We start from the raw sequence: 23874 nt of genomic DNA, 5'->3' as shown, positions 1-23874 counted from the left end.
GTCTAGTGTTGACTTATTTATTTACGAACTCGAGTTGATTGTTTTCATAAGCCGGGCATATTCACCGCGACGTGTTCTACTCGAACGATATGTAAAATGGATGAGTAAACACTTACCCAGTGCCAAGTCTAAACTGCACACGTGTAGGACAGCATAGAGCATAAAGTATTTGGGTTTCCAAGCCACCGGGTACATGCTCTTCATGGAGGCCACACCGCAGATCGTCATAGAGTGAACGCGCTCCGTGATGAATTGAAGATACCATTCTGCTGATGTACGCGAATCACCATTTTCGAAACGGCGGTCGCCTGTTGGGAAAAAAAACAAACTTATTATTACGCGAACAGCCACGTTAATTTATTTCAATCTATTCGATCGAGTTTCAGCGGGTTTTATTCGGATTTGTAAGTCCACGTCGATTTGTATGTACTCGAACGTTCATGGCAGGAGAGGGAGGAGCAAAATGAATATTTTTCAGTGAACATCGATTGTGATTTATTCGATTTCGTGAATTTTCTATTGAAATCTATGCGTCGTATACCTCATTTGTGTTTAGTTTTTTTTTTTTTTTGTTTTTTCGAAGAACGAATGCGTCTTCTAGTGGCCGTTAAAACGAATCGCGCGAACGAAAAACATTTTAACGAGCAACAATATGAGAATATATATTTTTATATGTGTACACTTTTCGAATAGTTTTTATTTTAGATACAATTTTTATTTTTTATTTTTTAGTTGCATTTATTTTTTCTCGTCGTTCAGTACTACACGCACCATTAAGCCGATGAGTCGTCATTCGTTTTGAAAAAAGAAAAAATTACATCTAATTTCTAGTATTGTCTGCACACGCGCGCGCACACACACACACACACACACACACATCTGAATACACATACACGTACACGGGAAATGCGCTTTTCGGCCTTGAACTGCTATCGATGGCTAGCTAAAAGTAGGCGGAGGCAACCGTTCCACTTGGAACCGCACCAACCGCTGCGATTTGCCAGTCTGTCGGTTTACGAAAAACGTCGTGTCTACCTATGTGCATACGTACGTAAACACACACGCACACCCACACCCGAACACACATACACACACTCACACGCACGCACCACACCTGTGTCTTATGTCCAAATGCCTCTATATATATCTTACGTGTACTCACTGCCTCCATACACCAAAAAAGAGTTCTATTTACGTTAACGATACTCTGCGAAACGAAATAAAAAAAAAAAAAAAAAAAAAAAATAGAAAAACATATTTAATGTACCCATATCTCTTATGCCAAAACGAATTATCCTCCGACGGGACGTACTCAACCACCGCACCGCACCCTTTTCGTTCGTCACGTTTCGTCAAACGAAACTCGATCGAGTGACACCGCGATATCCTTCGAAAAACGTATCAATATCAATAATGTTGTTCCTTGTTGTTTTTCCATTCTTCGCCATATTCGATATAATAAATCGATCATCGTAATAATATACTACCCCGTGTTTTTCAAGACAATTGGATTTACATTCGAAATGAACTAAACAGATTCGTTTAACAGAAAATATTCAAAAACAGAACAATTTAAACACCGATTGAAATGTACTGCACATAATATTTTCTAATCACTATCACCATACTCTACTACCTATCTAAAAATTAATCTTGTGGTTTTTTTCATTTTACTTTCTCTAACATATTGCACGATGCATTTAGTTATTTAAAATGTTTAGAATTACGCGTGCATGTATATTATTATTTTTAAACATAATGTAACTAATCGACATGGATGATAACTTATTAATTTACTTAGAAAATGAAAGTTTAAAAATCATAATTCGTACTTATATAATTTATTAAAGATGATAAATCGTAAGTAATTTATGTGCATAGTGTACGCAATGTTTATTAAAATTAAATCGAACGGAGAACTTTCGAAAAATGTATATAAAATAATACTTAAATTTAAAAAAAGTTCTTATTTCATAGGTGTATACCTTTCAATTAAGTAAGTTAAATAGCCGAATATTCTCCACAAGTTTTGTAATATCACACGATGGGTATATCGTAACACTTTGAAATATTTTCTAATGTTCTTTAAAATTGAAAAAAAAAAAAAAATTACTTTAATTAACTTCAATGAAGCATAAAAATATTGTTGTAAAAATTACATAAAATTATGAGTAATAGATAAAAGTGTATAGTGTTAATAAACATAGACGAACAACATTTAAAAAAAACAAAAAAAAACAAAAAAAAAAATTAAATGAAAAATGAAACAGATAATAATGTGATGATTAAATTTATCACATTCTGGTAAAAAAAAAAAAAAAAATGCGTTCAATGTCATACCTTCGGAAAGTTCAAAGTTTTTTTTTTGTTTTATTATTATTAAAAAGACGAAACAATCCTAGCAGTTACGGATCCGACGTGTAGGTAGGTATGTACGAATAGTATATATATATATATATGTATTATATATAGTGCACCGTGTTACAATGACAATCGTTCCCGTGTTGTACTACGATCGGATGTTAATTTTTTATCGACTTTAACAATAATTTATGCAATACGTTGACGATATTTATGTTTTGTTTTTTAATCGAAAATTATTCAAAACGTGGAACGGCACACCGAAATAGTATTGATATATTAATAGTTATAATAACAATAACGATTATATAATAATTAACAATAACAATGATAGTAACAACGACGACGGTAATGACAATATGTACTGCGCGGACTCGCGTGCCGTGAATTTCGGACTGTTAACCGTCTCGGCACGAGCAGGTACAGAGAATGTGCATGGGTCCGTTCCCGCCATATAAAATGCACCGACAGCACTATCGAAAGTGGAAAACATCGATTCTAACGACGTCCGCCGATACTACTAGTGCTCTCCGGCGATTGTCGCGCGCGAAACGGTCGCCGTCCGGTCCAAGTCCGTGAAACTCCTCGGGCGCCCGACATAATCGTTTCCCGGGTCGGATGTCTGAATCGAACACAAATCGATGTGCTCGGCGTGTGCACCGTCCGCGGACACCGCGATCCACTCGAATCGCGCGCGATGTTCGTTTTTATTTTTCGTTTATCCCCACCTCCACCCCTCCATCCCGCCGTCCGCCTCATCCCCCTCACCCGATTTTAACGAATGCGTCTGTGTGCACCACGCTCGTACGGCGGTGGCCACGCATGTGCTATCCAACACATATTTCGATCGCGGTTCGATCTTTCGGCCGTCCGAATAGTTTCGTGAGGACATTTTACGAACACTACGCTTAACTTTCCCGTCGTTCGATATGCGCTTTGAAACGAAAAAAACCTCCGAAAGAAATCATTTTCGCAGTTCGAACGCGAAATATTTGTTTGAAATAGTAATCGTGTACATTATAATTCGTAATCCTATTCGTTTACGACTACTGGTACATTCAATTTCGAAAAAATTAAACAAATGAAAATGCGAAACGTCTGAAGTCCAACCAAATAAATGACAGTTCGACTGTAAACATGATTATTATCAAAAACGAAAAAAAAAAAAAACTGATAGTACGCACATCTACGTAGACCTAAGCACACGTGTTATTACATTTGGTCTTTCCGATGCATGCGTATTCAAAGCATGTACTAACGCATAAGCAATGTTGTTGTTTGCTTACGAACCGCCGGTTTCACGAAGTCAGTAGAATTTAATGAATTAGACTTTTTTCATACATTTTATGCAATCTGTAGTTTTATGTCATTACAGTTAGACAGTTAGCGAATACACGTGTTGTTAACTCCACAAAATCGGAAATGTATTGAATTCGACACAACATATTTATATATGTACACACAGTGGTGCCAAATACGTACTCCAGGTACACTCGATTGAATTGCCTAGAAAATTGAAATACGAGTGTTAAAAAATAACTAAATAATGATCGTTAACGAAATAAACAAAATAAACAAATTCCTTTATGTATTACTTAACAAGAGTTTGGGTATTTAAAAGGGTGAAAATTGGTAGGGCTGGGTGAATCAATCTAATTATTTAAACTGAAGGTTTCGATTTCATTCGAAATTCACTCGTGTACATATAAACATATGTACACGAGTATATTTATTGACTTAAAAATACATCAATAACTTGGCCATTATGTACATCTGTGTTCGTCACTTTTTTTTATTAAGCTATACAATTCAAAATTTTTAAGAAATAAAATTATGTTCCTTGTATCTAATGGATTCGGTTCTGGAGATTGACGAATTTGTTCGTAGATGTGAAATTTGTTTCGGAAGCGTTGTAAAGTTTGACATTATGTAGTTTCATAAATATTAAAATTCTTAAAAAACATTTATGTACCTATAAAGTGTACACATATTTCATACAAATATAATTTTATTATTACCTACCATAATCGTATTATAATATTATATTTTTATATAAATATTGATTACCAAACATACTATCAAATTGATAAAAAAACATTCTTAATATTGGAATTCAATAAAATGGCCAAGAAGATCATCAGTGAAATATTAATTGCATTTAAATTGTATAACTAATTACGAGTAATAACAGAGTGTCACAAAACATTTTATTTGCATTTTTGAATGTGACCATTTCAAATTTGAACAGATATTTATCATCATGAAAAATATGAAGTCATGATAAAGTACACACCTAATAATATCAAAATTAAAACTGAATAATGTTAATATTATTTTAATAAATACAACTAATACGTATTAAGTTATACATATTTACACTATACAAATAATGAGATGAACGTGTTGACTGTAATATGGCATTATACGAGAATAGTCCTTCGTTAAGTTTTTTATGATAGTCATACAGTTGTTCGATCCAAAATAATAAATATGTCTATAAAATAAATGTTATACTGCATATAGTATGCGGGTTAATTGGAGCTAGTAATAAACACTGATTCGTAATGAACTAATGAACTAATGAAAACAGCTACATCATTTTAAAGCGTATTTATATTTTATAATCGAATTTTTCTGTATAACTTCATATTTTCCAATCTGACTTAAATACTTAACATGTACACAAGAAAGTGAAATACAAAAAGAATATCATCGTAGATACATGTTTTGCGAAACGATACTTTTACATTTTATTAAAAATATTATTTGACAACAGTTAGCTTAGGTTTTTTTTTACTTCGAATAGAATGTAAAATCACTCTTTTACTTTGCGCCATTTTTGACAGTAAACTATTTTAATATTTGTTTTTTTTCATACAAATCTTAATATGTACTCAGTATTTTAGGTGAATGAACTAAGAAATATTCTTGGTTGTTACTTAATTCTATATTTAACCTACGTATATAGTGCGAGCAATCGTTATTTTCGTGTATGTAAATATTATATATTATGGATTACAGTTAAGGAGCTCACGAAAAACGATCATTATCGTGTTTTTGATTATATACACTTGAAGTATAATTCATATTTTGTCATGGAATTTCCAAAAAGTACATTGTCGTTTAAGCATTTTGATTACTTTTCGTCGAAGTGAATTTAAACGACCCCCCCCCCGCGTAGGTAAAGAATTTTATGATCTGGAGAAACATTTCGAATAACTTTAGTCATGCTAATAAAAATGATTATGAATGTTGTGTTGAATTATCGAACGGAAAACATGTGACGACTATCATAAATTTTATGTTTGTTTTAAAATATGTGCAGTGCTTTTATAATATTTAACTATCGCCCATGAACAAGCACATGAAAAATATCCTTACTTTCTATACAGAAGTAATCTTGGGAACCGAGTTTTCGTAATTTCTGTATATTCTAATACGATCACACGACATCTAAAAATACGTTTTATGAATAACAATGGATACAAATCTCGCGGACCATTTAATACGTTTGATGTATGCGATAATTTGGCATGATAGTAATCTCGTAAAACCAATGGAAGTAAGCACGTAATGTACACCGATACCTGCCATACATTTTTAAATAAAATTCAAAATAAATATAGTTAGCATTCACTTGCCCACGATATGGATTCCACTGACCGTAAATTATTGTCTTAATCAATTAAAATACAACTAGTAAATTTCACCTCTCCACGATCGTTTCCTGGCATTTATAATAAAATAAGTTTCTAAAAAATTTGGTAGCTGCGTGCAGAGCATAATATCGAGTACAATATAAACATCTGTTCTTTAACAATACTTTTAATATTTTTAAGTATGATGCATAATTTGTGTATGTTATCGTTATTTAGTCGTGTAACAAATTGAGTAAGGACGTTGTAACGCAAATGCGGTCAAGGTACGTAAAAGCGTCGCAATTAAAAATTGATATTTATACTTTTCTCAGATAAATACTTTATGTACATTATAGGACGTATATCAGTACGAATTAATGCGATTTCCGTACCAATTTATATAATATGTACTCAACGGAGTGTTAAGGGATCCACGTGTACTGTATAACTCATAAACCTCATTCAAAGTTATGCATTTCATGTTCAAAATTATTATAGGTGATGAAGAAAAAAGTACGAGCCATATTGTGTTTTGTCACTTAGCGAACACAATTTTCATTAGTGTCGCTTGTCCCGAAATTTATAAATCAAATATGTCATTAATAAATGGTCGAGGGAACACTTGCACTTGTGTGATCGAATGCTTTTACTGTAAGTCATACCGTAGAATACACCGTGCAGTTTAGCTCATTTTGGCTTTTAACTGTCGGGCGTAACGTATAAAAATCGGACAAATTCGTTTTCGATGACATGCATGATGTTTAAACTGATTAAAAACAAACTCTAACCTACATGAAAATACTGATTGATAGTTTTTTTCTTCTATATTTAATTTCAAACACGTTACGCTGATTTCATTTATTCTCAAATATGTTCTCAATATTTTACATCGTTTAGAGACATCTAAAACTTAATTGCACGTGCAATTCGACCGAAAAAATACTGAATTGAAATTCCATCCGATCTGTACACCGCAGCATCGTCTCCGCATTTTAGGATCTACTATTGCCGCCACGATATATCGCGATGCCTGAGCCGAAACCGTTGGGCGATTCGCTTCCGGCCGACACCAGTTGGTCTGTCAGCCCTGACCGTTGACGACACGAACGTTGTGCGCGACGAAGACGCCGGCCACGGGAACAACGACCGCCGAGCGGGCGCGCCGGGGACGAGCGGTGGTGGCGGAACCGAGCAGACGTTGGTGGACGGTCTCGTCGGCGGCGGTGCGCGTTCGTTCTCGTTTCATCGGACGGGCGCGCGCACGGCCGCGGCCCCGGCGACGGGAATCCCGGTCGCTCGTACGCGTGCAACGGCCGCGCGAGCGCACCGCGGGGACGACGGCCGGCCGGCTGGATAATACGTGCGCGCGGGCGTCCCGGCGTCGTACTTGCGCGGTCGCGCCGACGTTGAGGCCGCCACGTTCTTCTGTTCAAGAGTACCTCGAGAGGTTCATCGGTCTGTTTATTGCGACTTGACGGCGAACAGGCCGCCGACGCCGCGCGGTAAACCGTGCCCGGCCGTCGCGTACTGCGGTCGTAACAGTCGTAACAGTTGTCGTCGGACAATGCTGCGAAATGTCTCTCATTTGAATAAATACGGAATATAAATACGAGAGCGTACGTATATTTATACATGTGGTGTATACGCATATGTATATATATATATATGTACGTGTGCGCGCGCGCGCTTGTAGAAAAACTGACGTTGGTATTAAAAGGGGCGGGTGGAGCGGTAAGACGACGGCGACGGCGATGAGGAGAAGGACGAGGCGGAGGATTAAAAGCACTCCAACAACAGTAATGACGGGCGCAGTGACCGCCGACCGGCCGTTGACGACCGTACGACCGTTCCAGCGCGCGCGTGTGTGCCGTCCGCTGTGCGTATGCGTTGACGAGAGCCAACGGCAGTGGTTGCGAGAAAGATTTACTTATTTACCGTCTAGACACCTGTATAAACCAGACGCTGCTGCTCTCCGCTTCCCGCCCGTCCACCGACCCGGACACCCTGTCGTCGGTCATGTCAATGGCGGCGGCGACCCGAGTCGTGTGCGTCGTGATTGCGTACGGCGACGGCGGCGTCTTCTCTCCCTCTCACTCGCACCATCGCGTCGCGTCTCGTTCACTTCCTCTGCGTGAACGCGCGTCGGTTTCGCATGCACAGAAATGTCCGACGTGCGCGGCCACACGAACGCGCGTCAACATCGCTGCCGGCCGCGGACTCGCTAAAAATAATTATTCTAACCCCACGCGTCCACGCACGCCCGTACGGGTTCGCGGCCGTTCGTCTTTACCGCAGCGTTTCCGCGGAACCGCAGAACTCGAGGGTTGTGAACAGTACCGTTGCTGCTACCAAACATTTTATTTTATCGGATCCCGTGAGCATACCGACTTTTTGTGAATTCCGATTTTCAACAAACGTACCACAACCGGTGTATTTGTTTTTATGAAAATATTTCCATTACTATTACTACGGAATTACAATAATATTAGATTACGTATTATCTTTTAATATCCCCTCGACCGCACTGGGACCACAAAAATAACAGTATTTTTTTTATTTTTTTTTTTGGATTAATATTTTATCTCGTTTTTTTTTTTTAAATGTACAGTAAAAAATTACGTTTTAAGAACAAAATTATAATGGAGATACTGGCATACCTATCATACATTTGTGTCACATAGATTGTGTGTATTTTTTAGATACCATATTGGACGACTGGTGATGTTAAAATGTGTACCAAACAAATAAAATTAGCGCAAAAATATTCACTAATTGCACGTATGTATGAATATATATTTTTAAATAATTATTCTATTTTTTTTTCAAATGGCATCGATAACAGTGGCCGTTACAATCCTGCCTTTCTCATCAATGGGTCTTAGGACGGTAAGTTTCTAAGTTTGATTTTATTATAGTTGGAAAGAACACGTTGGATTAGTGGATTCTTTTCTCAATATTTATCAAATATTCAAATTCCATGAATTGAGACAGACAAAACATTTTTTGCACGTTTTTCTATATAGACAGGACTAAATGTCTAGAACTTTAAATACATTATTATGGAAGAAGATCAAAATTCAGGATTCTCATCAAATATGCCCTCAGTAAATGCTGTTCGTTAAAGATCCTTAATTATTTGGATACTTGTCTTAAAGGAAATTCTATGTCTTACCAATATTTCGGACATGACACTTCATAAGCCATAAACTTAGAACGAAAAATTCTATTGGTTGTATGCGATTTTGTCATTGAGGCAGTTTTCATACTGCCATGTCATCATATTTTCCTTCCTCCTGTCACAGTTTTTGACAACCGATTAACCCAACGATTTTCCAACCGTTTGCATTATCATCATACTGATGCATTTGTTTTCCAACAAAATGTTTGTGACCTTAAATATTTATTTTTGTGTTTTGAATTACACAAATAAAGTATTTTATTATAAAATAATAATATTAACATACTATACCTAACATTGTAATTTAATATAAACTCAAATATCTCTATATTATGTTTAACACTGTAAATGACTCATAGTTACGTTAAGCTCAAATTATTAAATTTTAACGGAATAAAAATAAATATAGTTAAAAAACATTATTCAAACTCGCTGCTACAAACGCGGAAAACAAACATATATTTTTTCTGATTTAATTGTAACACCATTGCATTTACAATAGTTTTTTAGTAATTCACAAAAAAAATAAGTATGTAAACTTGACAAATTTTTATTTCCATTTTGCTTGTGATGTGCATTGTTAAAATAGCATTAATTACAATCGAAATAGGTTGTAAACATTTATATATACGTTTACATATAAGTTGTACATTTATTTATTTTATTTTCCAACTTCCACGCGTAGGCTGTTTACAATATGCCCCTTACACGCTATGGTAGGATAATTCAACAGGTTTATATAATAGAATGTGAGTGGCAAAGGGGATTAAATCGTATATGTGTGCTGTGAAGGGCGTGTAAATAATATTGTACACGACTGTACAACTGACTACAACAAACATACGAGTAAATAGTAATTTCGTCCTTGGAAATTCAACAATTTCACAGTTAAATGTTCAAACTTCAAGGTGATTCAAACACCAACAAATAAATAATAACTAAAATATAAAATAGATCATTTCAAAACGACTAAACCCGGATGTATTTATTGAATTTCTGAGCGTAAAATGATTTTTATTCGCGTAAAAATAATTTGATGTATTCTCGTCTTCGTACATAAACAAAATTCAAGTGCAAAATATATAAAAACTGTATTGGAACGTATACGAAGATATCTAAGAGTTTATTTTTTATTTTTACATCATATAATAGTCAGGATTATTCTTTATCAATGAAATGGAATAATTTTCAATGTAATGATTTTTGACAGAAGAATTTATTATTCTTATACCAATCGCAAAAAATGAAAATACAAAATTATCGTATATAAGGTAAATATATTATCCGTAATATACTTCCTTGGAGATTTAATAATTTTTAAAATGAAAGATGATAATAATCGTTCACAATTATTGATACTTTACGAATATCTAAAATCTATTGATCTATCTATTATATCTTTATATACGTTGTCAAAGAAAATTTTATACAAACAAATTCATATAATTTATACTAGAAATAATTAGATTATAATTAAATTAAACACAACTTAAGTATCCTGGTAAAAGTATCATTAAGTATTGATTTAATTATTATTACTTTTATTTAAGTATTATTCGAACACACAAAACACGTGTACCGATGTGTGATGAGAGCAATAATAATATATGCATAACATATGAATCCTTGTCCGACAATAATAAAATTCCTTCAATAAATATTTTTTACTACAAATGTTCCGGTTTTCATTTGGATAAAATCTCGTATTTTATTACCAGATAAGTTGGTTTTTGAATTTTAAATACATGATAAATATTATATGTATATTTCATAGTTAATGAAATAATTTAAGCAAATTATTTGAGCTTTAAAATCAGGCATTGTAAGAATAAAGTAAATTGAAATAATATTTCAATTACAAATTGTAAACATATTTATAAACTAATTATTATTGTTTTTTTCTAAATAACTCGTTTTATATAATATTTGAAAACTTGATTGAAAAATATTTATGAAATCAAAAATCTTTTGGCTATTAAATATGAGAATGTGGATTTACTTAAATTAATAAAATCATTAAGAGAACGGTCATGCACAATTAGTTGTTAATATGATATGTAGATAAAACAAATCTTTCATATTGTCACGTATGATTTGCCGACAACGTTTGAATTTTATTTATCTATTTATTTGTAAATACTGTCGTGTATCAATAAATGTTGTAATATATTTGTAACTTTTACGTGATACAATGTTTTCTTCTTATTGTATTTTTCGTTTTTATGTTCGATTTTACTGCTATACCGTAGGTTGATAACAAACATCCCCTTTGTTTTCAGCTTTATTTAATGCCACGGATACTTGTTATGATAATACCATGTGATACCACCGCCGCACGATATTTATTATTAATTTTTTTTCTCTTCGTACAGTCAAGTTAGCTGTTGGCCATTACTTAAATGAACAAAGCTAGTCAAAATAATCGTCATTATTAATTAAACTCATGTGGCCACGAAATGTTTCGTTATGGTATTTTTACGACTTGGATTTAATGCGCCTGACGTGAACCACAATATATTGTTGTGTGCACAGACCGCGGCATAACACGCGTGTACGTTACCAGATGTTATAAATCAAAAATTAAATAACATTAACCAACCCTCGCACATGACGTTTTAATAATACTGTAAGCAATATTGTATCGGAAGCGGTATTTTCGAGAGCACGACGACGCGCGTGTACGGTACGTAGTATATATAGGTCGGTGCTGCCGGAGATAAACCGAAAATGTTGACATCTGCTACCGGATTACGGACGGGAACCAGTTTGCTAACTCGGCGAACGATTTTGAACTTGGATCCTGAATGTTTTTTCTCAATACCGCCCTGACACGCATTCGTCCATGCACGAAACGTCCTCCGGTCTCGCGTTCGTTTCCCGTCGGTTTGTCGACCCACGCCCCCGAGTACCGCCGTACACACTGTGTCGTAACGCTGGCGCGTCGACAGAGGAGAGCGAATAGCACTTCGATGGGTTGAAATCCGTTCCGCTGGTTCGAAAACTACCCTCAACCGTGTGCGTCTTACGCGTCTTATTTACTGTCGTTACGAGTACGATGTGCGTCAGCGAATTCCACGTACGCCTATCGGCCCGTTTCGAACTGGTATTCAAATCAATACCCCTTAAACGGTTCAAATGTGTCACTAAACACTATTAGTGTTATAATTATAATTGTTTTGGAAATAATAACCCGAGTTAATGGCAAGTTATTTGGTTACACAACGTTATATAGGTGTCAGTGACGCAATCAGAGGGGGGAGGGGCAGTCCCCAGGTCCCGATCCTCCTCTTGAACCGTGTCGCATCTTACTAAAATAATAATGTTTGGCAAAACTGAACATTTGATTCGAAGATTAATTTCAGAAATTCCACATCAGAAGAAGACTCAATGGATTAGCTACTCTCAATGTCCACTGCAAAGTTAGTGTAACACCCGAAGTAGTAACATAACATTTAAGCTATACAAAACATTGCTCGGATTTCAATTTATAATCTTGTACATACCTTTTACCTGTTACACAATACATTTAATTATTATTCAGTTTTACATAATAATTACAATATTTACATTAATCAAACTATAAAATAATAATTAAATTTGCTAGCTACTTTAAAATAATTATATTTTTGGACCCCCCCCCTAAAAAAATTCTGGTTGCGCCACTGATAGGTGTACATAATCAGCATACACTACACATGCACATATATACTCGGGTTTTATCGTGACGACTTCGATCAACGACACTTGGAACATACATTCAACGAAGTGTATGTATATTATTAACGTTATATGTAGTTGGTTGTGTACGCCAACAGGATTGCACCAATTACTTCTATTTTCAAGTTTCCGCGTGTTTACACTACGTATCGATAATTTTGTTTGACTTAATCAAAAATATTGCTGGGCTTCGTTGAGGATAAATACTCGTTATATGGACATTGAGCGAATTCGAAAGCTGACGGATTTCGATACGCCATTGTGACCATTTATTGAGAACTTATCGAATCGAGAGGAATAAAATATAATTTACGCATCATGATATATATCTTACAAAAATCCATAGTAACAAGAACATGACGATTTCTCATTCGATTTCTCGTTAGTTTCCGGCAATTTCAAGACAGAAAAAAATAAATATATTTAATAAGCCTCCACATATCTTATTTTGAACAAAAATACTCTCCGATCTAATGCAATTTACCGCACACTCTGCAGCTCAAGAGCGTATCAATTAAAAAGGGTTGTTTGATCTCCCCTTTTAAGGTGATACAATCGCGTCATTGCGGTTTTGATTTTGTGACGTAAGATTCGACAAAAACTGCCGTAGCATTAACAAGGTCGGCGATCTCGTGCCTACTGTATCGAATCTCTGAATAGTGATTTATTCCATAACCACGTAGCCCTGTCAACACGTGGATGCTACTAATCGAGTAGTAGGCCGTGCAAGGTCGTTGACACATATTTTATTCGCCTTTATATTTTTGTTTACGAGTACCAAGAACGTTACTAGAAACTTTATACCTATTGATTTTATTTTATTTTTGTTTCTTGTAATGATGATTATCTAAAAATCACCATTTGAAATATATTTCACGTTTATATGCATTAGTGGAAAACACCATTATTTAGATCGTAATCGCGGTAAAAGGAATTTGTGTATTTTTTATTAACGGATATTACTTACAACGATGAATGTTGAATTTACTCTAGGAGCGAATATATATCGTCATTAAATTACAATTGTTAGAAAAAATAAGAAAAGTCGAACAGAACGACTAAAAGAGATAATGAAAAGAAAGCGATGAAAAATATTTACGTTAACGTAAATTATAGAAATTTATTTATTTAAACATATTTTAGATTTTGAGTAAGCGAGGAATGTCTTTAAAATTAAAATATTATCACATTCGAAAGGCGATTATTTTCAACGGAATGATTTTTCTACGCGAAAGAAAATAACAAAAATGTATAATGGGTTTTTTTTTATATTTCTTCGTATTTGAACAACTTTAATCGCACGCCGGTATTTGTAAATAACCACACATTTTTAAACATTAAGCTAAAAGTTTACCTACAATGGCATGCAATATGTTTTTAGATCCGATAAGCATAGGAAGGAATTTCTACCATGGTTTTACGTCCTTTAGTGTTAGCCGTATGGGAAACCCAGAAAGAATAACCCAAACTGTATGTTAATATTTCCTTTATGTGAAAATCTAAAAATAGATAATATCATATTGATGAACATGAGATGTTTTATCCACGGTGAAGAATATATTGCAATATAAAATGACTAGGTCATTCAATGACTTCCCATATTTTACGCAAACACAATACGACACATATCTGCACGTAACTTGTGCGTCTCAAAACGTAATTACCGTAAAAATAACAACATTTTGGGTTATGTAATTAAATTAAGGTTGTTTAACGTCGATTAATGATTGTAATTAAAAATGTATAAGCTCGTGAAAGCAAAGTTGATTGATTGCTGTTTCAATTTAGAATAAAATGATTAATTAGTTGCACACACTTAAAATGTCACTTCTTAGAGCACAATCAATTCAGAGTCTAAATAATCTATTTTACATAGATATATTCACATATAATACATTTTTAAACCGCAATGTCATATTACTAATTTGCTTAAGAATTAAAATAAGTATACATCTGGGGTGTATAATAATATACTTAAGTGTGTACTACATATGAGTTATAACGTATCGTTACTCCAAATATCTACTTGCATCTAAATACAAACATATACATACACATTTTCATTAGCCTTCTGGTAGTCGAGGGTACTACAACTGGTATACTGATACAAAATTTAAAATAGTCAATCAATTCAAGAGTACTAATATTTTATATGTATATCATAATGTAGGTACAATATGGAATCGAAGAGGAGCAATAAATACACTGATATAATGTATAAATAAATTTCAATTAATAAGCTGAAAATATTATAAATATTTATTTATAATGTTTACAAATAATAATGAAAATCCAGAGGTATTACCTAAAATATGAGTTTGAATGGGCTTACCCATTATATCAAAAGAGCAAACGAAATTTCGATCAATATGATTAATGCAGTGATACATATTTATGATTTGTATTGTATTATTATACTCAGCTGCAGCAATACCAAAACATACATATTCGTTGAATTCGGCAACTGTTAGCCTGCAGCTTTAATGAGCTAACAAGTATTTGGATTGCAAAATCAGAGAGAGTAAAGCTGATTAACAAGATCAACAACCTTTTCTAGAAAATGCAGAGAGAACAAACATTTTACACCAGAACATGGTACGAACTCAAAACATGAGCAAAGACAGCCAAAGATAAACCGAAACTTAAACAAAATTAAGATTTACATAATTATCAGTGCGATTTCATCAAGCAAATAACTTCATGTATTTTATTAACATAATCGCGTTATGAGAATCATATTTTAGTGTCTGTGTACACTAAAAATTGAATAACTACACTAAAATATAGTGCAATACAGCAAAGTTTAATTTTAGATTTTACGAGTAAAAACCGACTTATAAGAAATAAAATATTAATATTAGCTTAGTGAACAGTTTTTATTGTTATCCAAAAATTAATCATACACCAATTTAATTTAACCATTTCACATTAAATAAACAATTATTATTTTATTAAGAACTACAATTCCTCCGTCCTCAGTAAATATTAAAATGCTAGTTAAACATGTATTTTATGAGTTAAATTCTTAAACATTCTTACAATCAAGTTTTTCTGATCCAATTGTTTTATGTCAAGTGAACCGATATATGATTGCAAATATGCATTCACGTAGAATATGTTGCCTATTTTCTAGTGAATTAATCAAAATTATTTTAAAAACATAATATCATCTTTAATTACTAACCAACACTTAAACGTACAATCATTATATTATAAATATGTGTATATTATTGTATTCGTAGTCCATACTTGTATTGTTAGCATATCTAAATTTAATTAAAAACAGCGTGAAAATACTATTCAGCGATAGAAGACAGCTTAAACAACAATAAAAAATAATTTACGTTTTCATTTTGCTCAAGACTTGAAAAAATTGAACTCGCTAAAAATCATAAAAAATCATGGCTCATTATATATAAATATATTTTTTTTCAAGTAATATCTAATAGCTAATAGTATTTAAAACGAATTCACTGAAAATATAATACTGTTTTTAACTATGTATTCGTTTTTCATAAACATTTCCTAATTGATATAAGCAGTTAAAATGTATTTTAAATCATCATACGTCATATGTACATAATTCAGAAAATAAATTTATAATAAACTATCGTTTAGCAGAAACAAGAGGTTAAAATGGGCTGGACATGTTTGGAAGGCAGAAGAAAAATTTATAAAACAAGTTATAGAAGGAAACATTTTGAAGAAAAGACCTGTAGGATGACCCCGAACAAGATGGAAGGATGTAGTAGGAAAAGATCTTAAAATGATTCATGAAAACATAAAAATGGAAGATGCGAATGATAGGATCCGATGGAATGAGATAATGGTGGCAGCGATGGACCTACATGGACCGCTAAACTGTTGAGAAGAAGAAGAATAAGAAGAATAAAGATAAAGAACAATAATTTTAACATTGCTAAATTATATCTTAAAAAGTTTCATATAACGGATGATTCTTTGCATCACAGAAATTTTTATAATTTCTTTAAAAATGAATCAATACATTTAAATTTGTCAATACAGTAAGTTCTAGACTGTCTTCGAACTTGTAGCAAGAAAAAAAAATAGGAAAGATATCTAAAATAAAAACATAAGTGAGACTTATTATGACTAAAAGTTATAAGAATGTATAAGTATAGATATTTAATTTTTTAAACACATTAAACAATTATGAGGTACTAAAAAGCATATATTTTATAACATTTGATTAACACCATCCCGTGAATATGTTTTTTTTCTATTATTATTTCACATAAATGATAATAAATCTTAAAAAATCATAAAATGGTAGACAAAAACCAAATACCTGTACATTTTCAACGATTTCAAAAATATTTTAACAACTATGAAAATCTACTAACTATACGATTTTACTTATATCTATATATTATGTACATACCTTTGATTTGTTTAAACATTATTGTTGATCTATTCCAAATGATTTTGTAAATTTTATTTTAACGAACAGCAAATTTGGAAACGTATTAAAAAGTGGTGTTCAAATGAAAATTCATATTAGATCAATCAGCCTTTTATAGATTTAAAGTCAAGTGTGGGAAAACAAGATCGCAATGGTAGTGGAAGTATTTTTTTTCCATGTACATATATCATATAAAACCGGCCATATTTTATTCTATTAGTTCTATAAAACGAACTCTTCCCTGATTGAAGAACATCTTCCCCTTCTTAAAAAGAGGATTTTCAGTGACCACTGTTTGAATAATTACTGGAACAATAATGTCATTCTAAATAAAAAATAAAAAAATGGTTGTAATATTATTTCAAGTTATTCTCATATAACCAGTGAACTGTACTTATTTTAAATACTCATGTTGCTTTCTTGCAATAGATACAGAGAGTGTACAAAGAAATAGTTATTATTAATAATCATATGCGTTTTAATAATATCATAGATTAAATCATAAATTAATATGTCACGGCTTGTGTTGTTTAATAAGTAATCAATACACATTCATTATGAGCACTTATATTTATCTATTTTATATATTTTATGACAATAGATTAATATACAAAAATAAAATGCACACATATCAGTAAGGGTGCATCTACATATTCAATAAAAAAAAACTGAGGGGCTTAATGAGTTTGAAATATTCAAATTTGTTTAATTATTTTTCTTTACATATAATTATTTACATCGTTTTTCATTCATGACCATTTAAATACACTATCATTTATCTGAGTCCAATTTCTAAACAATTAAATTCGGTATAAGTTTCCACAAATCTTTTATAACTCAATTACTACTCTTTCATTGGAATGTTTTCAGAAAAAGCGTACACCAATGAACGTGTAACCATAAAATAAATACATAATTTTGCATCCTTAAGTTGTGTACAACTTACGATGTAAATATTTATTATTCAGCGTTATATTTAAATGCATAGATGCAAAAATGTACAATCAAAGAGACTTCAACGTTCGTTACATACGAAACAATAAATTATGTTTAAAAAACAAAAAAAACGAATATGTATAATTAAATCATGAATTTTATTATATTCGTTGATTTTACAAAATGTTGTGGTCTTGGTATACAGTATGTACACTGTCCAAAACCTAATGTTATCTGAAAATTATTATTATATTTACTTATTATATTAGTATTTATAATCAATGAAATTACATTTATTATACATTTATAGGAAAATGATGTGACTAACATAATTAATAGATTACATCAGATTAGTTAATTCTTTTAGATAACATTTCTTCATACTACAAAGTAAATAATTTTCATATTTATTTGACAGGGAGTCTTTTTCAAAAATATATATTTATGTTAAAATATAATAAATGTAATAAATCATAATATAGTAAATTTCACTACCACATATAAGATAATTGAATAATTTATAATTGTTTCGTATAAAAATTTGAATATACTAAGAAAAAACTACTTTCACGGAGGGTTTGATATAATTTCATGAAAACAAAACAAATTTAGAACAATTATTTCAAAAAATGTTGCCTTTTAATCATCGAGTATCAATTTTCGATATTATTTTAATGTTTACCCTAGTAAAACTGGTATAAAATACAGTAGGGTCTCGATAATGCAAACACAGGCTAATCCGAACGTAATCTGAACGAGCTTAAGAAATATCGCCTCGCTTTATTAATACATATTATGTATGTGTATCATAATAATGGTAAATATAAATTTTAAATAATAAGGTTCATATTATGTAATAAATATTATATTAACTGGCTGTACATACATACATATATAATTTTAATAATTTATTATATACATTGTCTTTTTAAATTACTACTTTTTACATGATTAATACGGATAAAAATAAAATTCATAATTTAAATTACAATAAAATTGATGTTTTTATTAAGCCATAGATAATCCGAAAAAATCGGTAGTCCGAACGATCCTTTTCCCCAATCTTGTTCGGATTATCGAAATCATACAGTATACGATTTTTTTTTTTTTTTTAATACATTTTACAACTTGACACTAGAAATAAGATACTAAGATATTTCTGAAACATGTTTTAATGTTTGATGTGTTAATTCGATCGTTATATATTAATTGAGTCCCAAGATCTGTACAAAGAAAAATTAATTTACTTATTAAGTCCCAGGTACAGACGAGAAATGTACTAATTGTGTCCAAGGATTATTTAGAGTAAATTATAAAATCAACCTGACTTGCTCAGATATAGCGGAAATTATGTCGCGTGGCATTAAAAAATATTGTCACGCCTATGCTGCACTACACGTTAACAACATTTCAACAGTTTGACATTTTGTTGAATACACAATGCGAAATATATATTAAAACTAGGAGTATTCATATTATTAATACAGGAAATTATATGACAAAAAAAGAAAAGAGAAAATGAAAAACAATGCAGCTATTACAACGAACCAAAATTTGAATACCTATATTTAATGTTTATCACATATATTTTTATCAATAAAAAAAAATTGTAATTTTATCATCACCTATGTTCATTTAAGTATACACAAGTACACAAAGAACACATTTAGTATTAAAATATGAACTCAATTAGTATTATATCTAAAATTTCAAGGAACTCAATTAGTACATACCTTAGTAAAGGTTATATTGGGAATCAGTTCGTATGTAGAAAATTCGATTATAGTAACGACTATGACCAATGCGTAACCTAACCAAATAAAAATTCTGTGTGAAAGTTCGGTTTGAAAATCGGTCACTTAAATCTATCATATACGATATCATTGTGAAACAAGAACAATATAAATCGCAGATAAACCGATATTCTTTTAAGCTATATAATATAAATGTTTATAATTAAATGATATGTATTTTTGTAATGTACGATTGTTATTATTATTATTTTTTTACGAAAAGTTTCCTATATATTAAACATCAATTTACATTCGTATAATGTACCATATGTGTATTATTAGTGTAGTGTATTACAATGAACCGCCCCGTGGATATTTTTTCCCGTACACAATTATTATTCACCTATTCCACCTATGTCCGTCTTAATTTACGATAAGTAATAACCCACCACTATACGGCCATACATTGTAAACAAAGTAAGTCGATGACCTTTATAATATTATTGAAGACTTAACAAATAAACTAATACAAAAAACAGTGCAAGGTTTTTTTTTTATAACGTATTATGTATGTATGTGTTCTTGTGCATGTATAATCTTTTTTCAGTTGAATAATCTCTTAAGAATTTGTCCACAATATAATAATAGCCAATAGCTAGGCGCATAAGATATATTTATTCACGTCGTTTTTTTTTTTTTGACCGTACGTGTACTGGTACACAATAAATTGAAAATAATGTATTCGAATGGATCGTCGTTCTACGACTTATTATTGTTTTAAACTTAGAAAAAATAAAAATTCCACCCGTTGCTTAACTTTTTACGGAATTTGAACGTAGTTTTTATACGTTTTACAATTACCCATCTATTTGTACGCATGCATTTGATATATATTTGTGTTTAAAGATCAAGGACCCGCGAACAAAAGTATTTTTATTTTCCTTCCACTGTGATTTTTTTACCTCATTCTTAACTAGGCGCATGCGCGTATGATATATTAACACGTATTTCATAACAACTTGCATGGCTGACTAGTTAAAAAAAAATAAAAGTACTTTTGGTGATTTATAACCAATAGAATATTCTTTTCAAGAAAAAAAAATGTAGTTGTGTTAAATGGTTGTCTTTACTGTATGTATAGCGTATGTTAAACGATGTATAAAAAATAAAACTTTACTATTGTATAATGCAGTGCACGAGATACATAAAATTGCAATGACAACACTAAATGTACCAAAAATAATTTGAATTTTTTCAAACAAATTTACTTGATGGTGATTTCTGTAAATACAATGTCTACGACCAGTTTATACCATAACAATTAAAACACCAGCATTTTAATAAAACAAATTATTAAGAAAACTACTAATAATCATCTAGAAGTATAAACCGCATAATAATATTTTGATACTTAATTTGGATTTATATGCTGTTAAACTATTTTTTTAATAAGAAGTGCTTAAGATGTTTAATAAATATGGGCTTGTATGTTTATAAATGTATATTTGTATGTATATGTGACGCCTGAAAATTACAATCGAATTAAATTATTATTTATTACAGTTCCATTAAACAATATATACTTGTAATAAGTAACAATAATTGAAAATAATTTAGGTTTTAAATAATTGTTAATAATTGAATATACCTACTAGTAATGGGGAAAATTCGAATTTTCGGAATTAGAAATCCAAAATCAGGATTTCAATCTTAATTCAGACTTTGAATTTTGAAAAATCGATAGGTATTTTTTTATATATAATTCATAATAAAGTTTTGTTAACCATAGATATTTTGTAATTAATTGATTTTTTAATTATGATGCAGAATTTAACAATGTTATACTCAAAATTCGGATATTGAAATACGTAAATCTGAAATTTGCATTTCAAAACCCGTATTTTTATTTCCATCACTAATACCTACAAACGTGATTAAAATACTCAATATAAATTTTGTAAATCATCTCACTAAAATATGAAAAAAAATGTATGTATATATAAATTAAAATATTTTATTTTTTTTTTTAAATATCTGCATTGGTATGTAATTTTATTAAATTATTAAAAAACAAATACAACGTACTGTTACAGTTGTTATATATTGTAATAAAACAAATACAAAATATATATTTTTATAAAAATATAATATGTCAAACAATATTTATTTTTTTTTTTTTTTATGATATAGAATATTCATTTAGAATATTTTAAAATATTAAAAATATTTTGTAATTAAACTTGGTTCTATTCTTTATACCTGTATATAAACAATACCCATTCTATAATTAATATTAAATGTTATAATTCTTTATTAAATTTTCAAATTTGTGATTGCTTCCCTCGACCTCGATTATTATATAAAAAAATATTAATTAATATTTTATAAAATCAAATATTTTCAATATTATACGTACCGCAAACAACAAAATATCAGGTTCAAAATTCATACGTTTCAAGCACTCCGAAAAAGTTAAAACAAGAAATGTATGATTTTATTAACAATTGATGATCAGAAACCAATATTTTATAATGGTCTACAAGCGGTTTATCACGCTCCGTAAGTACACTTCTTCGCGAATATTGAATAGACACTGAATAGACCCAAGAAGCTGAACCACGAAATTACGATGACGAATATAATGTTGGGGAAAAAAAACCTAGTACCATAATAAAATTTATACACATGACATATATTATACGTGTATTTATTTTATATAAACACCGTAGCTATTATTAAACCGTGAATTTTTTTGATATTTTAAAATTACATAGATATGCTTTTTATGGACATATTTAACGTGCTGTTTAACCGTTCCTATTATGTTAAAAATAAAATATATTCTATCCCGCGAGCATGGTGTGTTCTGTTTTCGACAACTTATTATACTCATATATAATGTCCGCTAATGTCCCATAGGGTTTAAGTACTAATTAAAAGTGTTACAGAAACAAAGATAATTTTCGTTGCTCTCTTCACTCTGTAGTACAATATTTTCAGACTACAATGAAAAACTAAACCTATCCCTGCAGACAAAACAATTGTTGTCTATTTTTATCATTCAAACGAATACATTATAATACCACTACGTAAATCAATCGGCTGATCTGCATGATTGCATTTGTATTTTGATGACCAGAAGAAAACCGTCATAATCGTAACTCTGATTTATGAGACGTGAGTAGAGTTCTTAACATTTCTCGTGTCTTTTCTTTTACAATATCTGTAGGATCACGTGCTCACAAAAGTACAGTTCTATATATATAGGAATTAAGACAGATAATATATTAAAATTGTAATTCACTATTTTTTCAAAAAATTGTCTAAGAAATGAAATAAAATAAAAATAATTTGTCACTTCGCCCAGCAATTAGAACTAATAATTTTAATAAAATTGTATATGAACTCTGATCCATATTACGTAATATTAAAAACCTGTGAAATAAATATAACTTTACTAAATTACGATTATATTTCAGTATACAAAATTTTTGATTATTCAGAATATAAAAAAAATAATCTAAGAGTAATCAATATACAAATCGTATGTTATAACGGCGTGTCCACAAAAAATATAACTTTTACTTCCGTTTCCACATCGTGTTCATTGCATCACATTACACTATTTGCATACGTGTCCGACGTAAATACGATGCGATGAGTATTTTATTAAATGAATATTTAATTAATTCATTCATTGGTCCGTTTTTATGTCTGATTAGTCGAAAAACAAAATTATTTGTTTTTTTAATCGTGTGGCAAGTGCGTCCAACACGATATCGGACACATCAAACGCAGTGAATCTACATTGGACAAACTGTAATCCTAGTTTTTTTTTTTTATCGTTTTCTTGTTTGTCATAATTTTTTTAAACTTTGTAGCCTAATC

The 23874-nt window shown here is 31.2% G+C and overlaps 2 protein-coding genes across 7 annotated transcripts in view; one reads left to right on the top strand and one right to left on the bottom strand.

Annotated features, from left to right (window-relative positions):
• Window positions 1–17359, bottom strand: part of LOC112689254 (follistatin-A) — a 78022-nt gene extending 60663 nt beyond the window's left edge. Inside the window, exons 1-3 of one of the 6 annotated variants that reach the window (XM_025562876.1) lie at window positions 2341–2962; window positions 1986–2083; window positions 117–308 (exon numbers count right to left, since the gene is read on the bottom strand). In XM_025562876.1, coding sequence (XP_025418661.1) covers window positions 117–228 — 112 coding nt within the window. In that variant the 5' untranslated portion in view covers window positions 229–308; window positions 1986–2083; window positions 2341–2962. Of the gene's footprint in view, window positions 1–116; window positions 309–541; window positions 681–771; window positions 886–1267; window positions 1393–1985; window positions 2084–2340; window positions 2963–17296 lie in introns of those variants that run through there. The other 5 variants (XM_025562874.1, XM_025562877.1, XM_025562875.1 and 2 more) reach the window with 5 other exon arrangements.
• Window positions 8128–9084, top strand: LOC112689255. The gene is made up of 3 exons (XM_025562879.1): window positions 8128–8373; window positions 8699–8777; window positions 8842–9084. Exons 1-3 carry the CDS (start codon window positions 8152–8154, stop codon window positions 8895–8897), a joined length of 357 nt encoding a protein of 118 aa, XP_025418664.1. The 5' UTR covers window positions 8128–8151; the 3' UTR covers window positions 8898–9084.
• Window positions 17360–23874: the final 6515 nt, after the last annotated feature.

This window comes from Sipha flava, unplaced genomic scaffold (genome assembly GCF_003268045.1).
Source record: "Sipha flava isolate LNK unplaced genomic scaffold, YSA_version1 42_pilon_pilon, whole genome shotgun sequence".
Lineage (NCBI taxonomy): Eukaryota > Metazoa > Arthropoda > Insecta > Hemiptera > Aphididae > Sipha > Sipha flava.
Note: the sequence above shows the minus strand (reverse complement) of the source record. Positions and strands in the feature narration are given on the sequence as shown.